At 62.3% G+C, this 1,596-nt stretch overlaps 1 protein-coding gene across 1 annotated transcript; it reads right to left on the reverse strand.

The window, feature by feature from the left end:
• Positions 1-446: 446 nt before the first annotated feature.
• Positions 447-1,413, reverse strand: LOC118452431 (aldehyde dehydrogenase family 3 member B1-like). The gene is made up of 2 exons (XM_035895653.1): positions 791-1,413; positions 447-716 (listed from the first exon to the last, which is right to left on the reverse strand). The coding sequence occupies exons 1-2, from the start codon at positions 818-820 to the stop codon at positions 513-515; spliced, it is 234 nt and encodes a 77-aa protein (XP_035751546.1). The 5' UTR covers positions 821-1,413; the 3' UTR covers positions 447-512.
• Between the last annotated feature and the right edge of the window lie 183 nt (positions 1,414-1,596).

The raw sequence follows: 1,596 nt of genomic DNA on the forward strand, positions 1-1,596 counted from the left end.
CCCGGGCGCCCATCCCGCCCCTCCCCACGGAGGGGCTGCCTGTGGGCAGGGGGAGCAGCGTGAGCCTTGCATGGTCGAGACCTCCAAATGGATCCCCACCAGGCTTGCTGGAGCAGCCCTGCGCCTGTCTCCCTGCCTCAGAAGAGAAGGATGGGACTGGAGTGTCCCCGTGGGATGTACCAGTGAAGAAGATGTAGTCAAACTTGTTCTCCAGCAGTCTGGTGGTCTCCTCCACGCCAGCAGTCACCACAGCAAAGCAGTCCTGCGACAGGGAGGGGCAGTGGGAAGGCTGGCACCAAGAGCCGGGCAGGGGCAGAGTGAGCGCGTGGGGGGGGGTGCGGCTCAGCCAAGCAGGTTTGGGACACGGAGGGGTAGGTGTGCCTGGAGAGGGAGGTGGCTGCAGCAGAGGGCTCTCCTACCTCGTCCAGGTACCTGGGCAACAGGAGCTCCCTCCTGGTAAGGACCTCGCTTTTGGGGAGCAGAAGCCTGCCCCCAGTGCAGCCCCACCACCATCACCCCAGGGAGGACATGGGAAAACCCCCCACAATGAGGCTCTGGTGCCAGCCAGCACGGCAGGGACACAGCCCAGCCTCACCCGCAGCGATGGCCCCGATGAGGGGCACCAAAAGGAGGTTTATGGGGTAGTTCCAGGGCCCGATGATGAGCACCACCCCATAGGGCTCCTTGCGGATGAAGGCCGAGTCCAGCTGCGTCACCTGCGGAGGGAGGGACAGTGTGAGGGACACCTGCCTCCCATCCCACATGTCCCCAGCCGGCCACTGCCCCGTACCCAGTTCTTCTCCACATGCTCATCCTTCATCCAGGTGCCCAGGTTGTTGAGCGTGTGGTTGAGCTCGCTCCTGCAAATGGAGATCTCGGAGACCTCCGTTTCGAAGGGTGGCTGGGGACACACAGGAGGTCAGTGTGGCCACCGCTGTGGGCACAGCCCCATGGCCACCCCACGGTGGTTGTCCTCGCAGAGGTCAGCACAGTCTCCTGGAAAGATCTGACCGTCTCTGCTAGGGCAGACGCACACCCACACCCTGGGACACCCTGTGGCCTTGCAGTGGCAAGGATGGGTGACAGAGCCACCCCTCCAGCGTGCCACCCACATCATGGCACGCTGCCTGGCCCCGCACCACCCCCCCCCAGCAGGCAGGCACAGTAGGAGGATGTGGTTGAAGATGTGGATTTGGTATCTCAAGAGCTTCAGCTCCACCAGACACCGCTCCAGAGGTGGGAACAAAAGCCCCCAGTTGCTTTCAGTGAAGGCTTCCTCAGAGCCAATTCATCCGATTTCTGCGCAGCCAGAGGGAGTTGCTGTGTAGCTACCGCCCAGGGACATTCCTGGGTGAAGGAATGAGGCTGAAGAAAACAGAAAAAAACCAAAGGCCACCGCTCCCCTGGTGCAGTGGGCTGACCCTGGCCGGCGACCAGCACACACCCAGGCACCTATTGCTGCAGCGGGACGGGGAGAGGCTTGGAGGAGCAAAAGCAAGAAAAACTCAACATTCAGACAGCTTTATAAATGAAGGAAAGGGGTGGGGGGGGGGAGTCAAGTGGTGGAGAGGGAGGCACTCCGCCCACCGCCCCTGT

The sequence above is a fragment of the Egretta garzetta genome, unplaced genomic scaffold (assembly GCF_000687185.1).
Source record: "Egretta garzetta isolate BGI_Z169 unplaced genomic scaffold, ASM68718v1 scaffold1146, whole genome shotgun sequence".
NCBI lineage: Eukaryota > Metazoa > Chordata > Aves > Pelecaniformes > Ardeidae > Egretta > Egretta garzetta.

Coding starts and splice junctions, on each gene's coding strand:
- LOC118452431 (XM_035895653.1), bottom strand. CDS start 820: ATGAAGGATGAGCATGTGGAGAAGAACTGG. Junction 717..790: donor AGCATGTGGAGAAGAACTGG/GTACGGGGCAGT, acceptor CTCCCTCCGCAG/GTGACGCAGCTGGACTCGGC.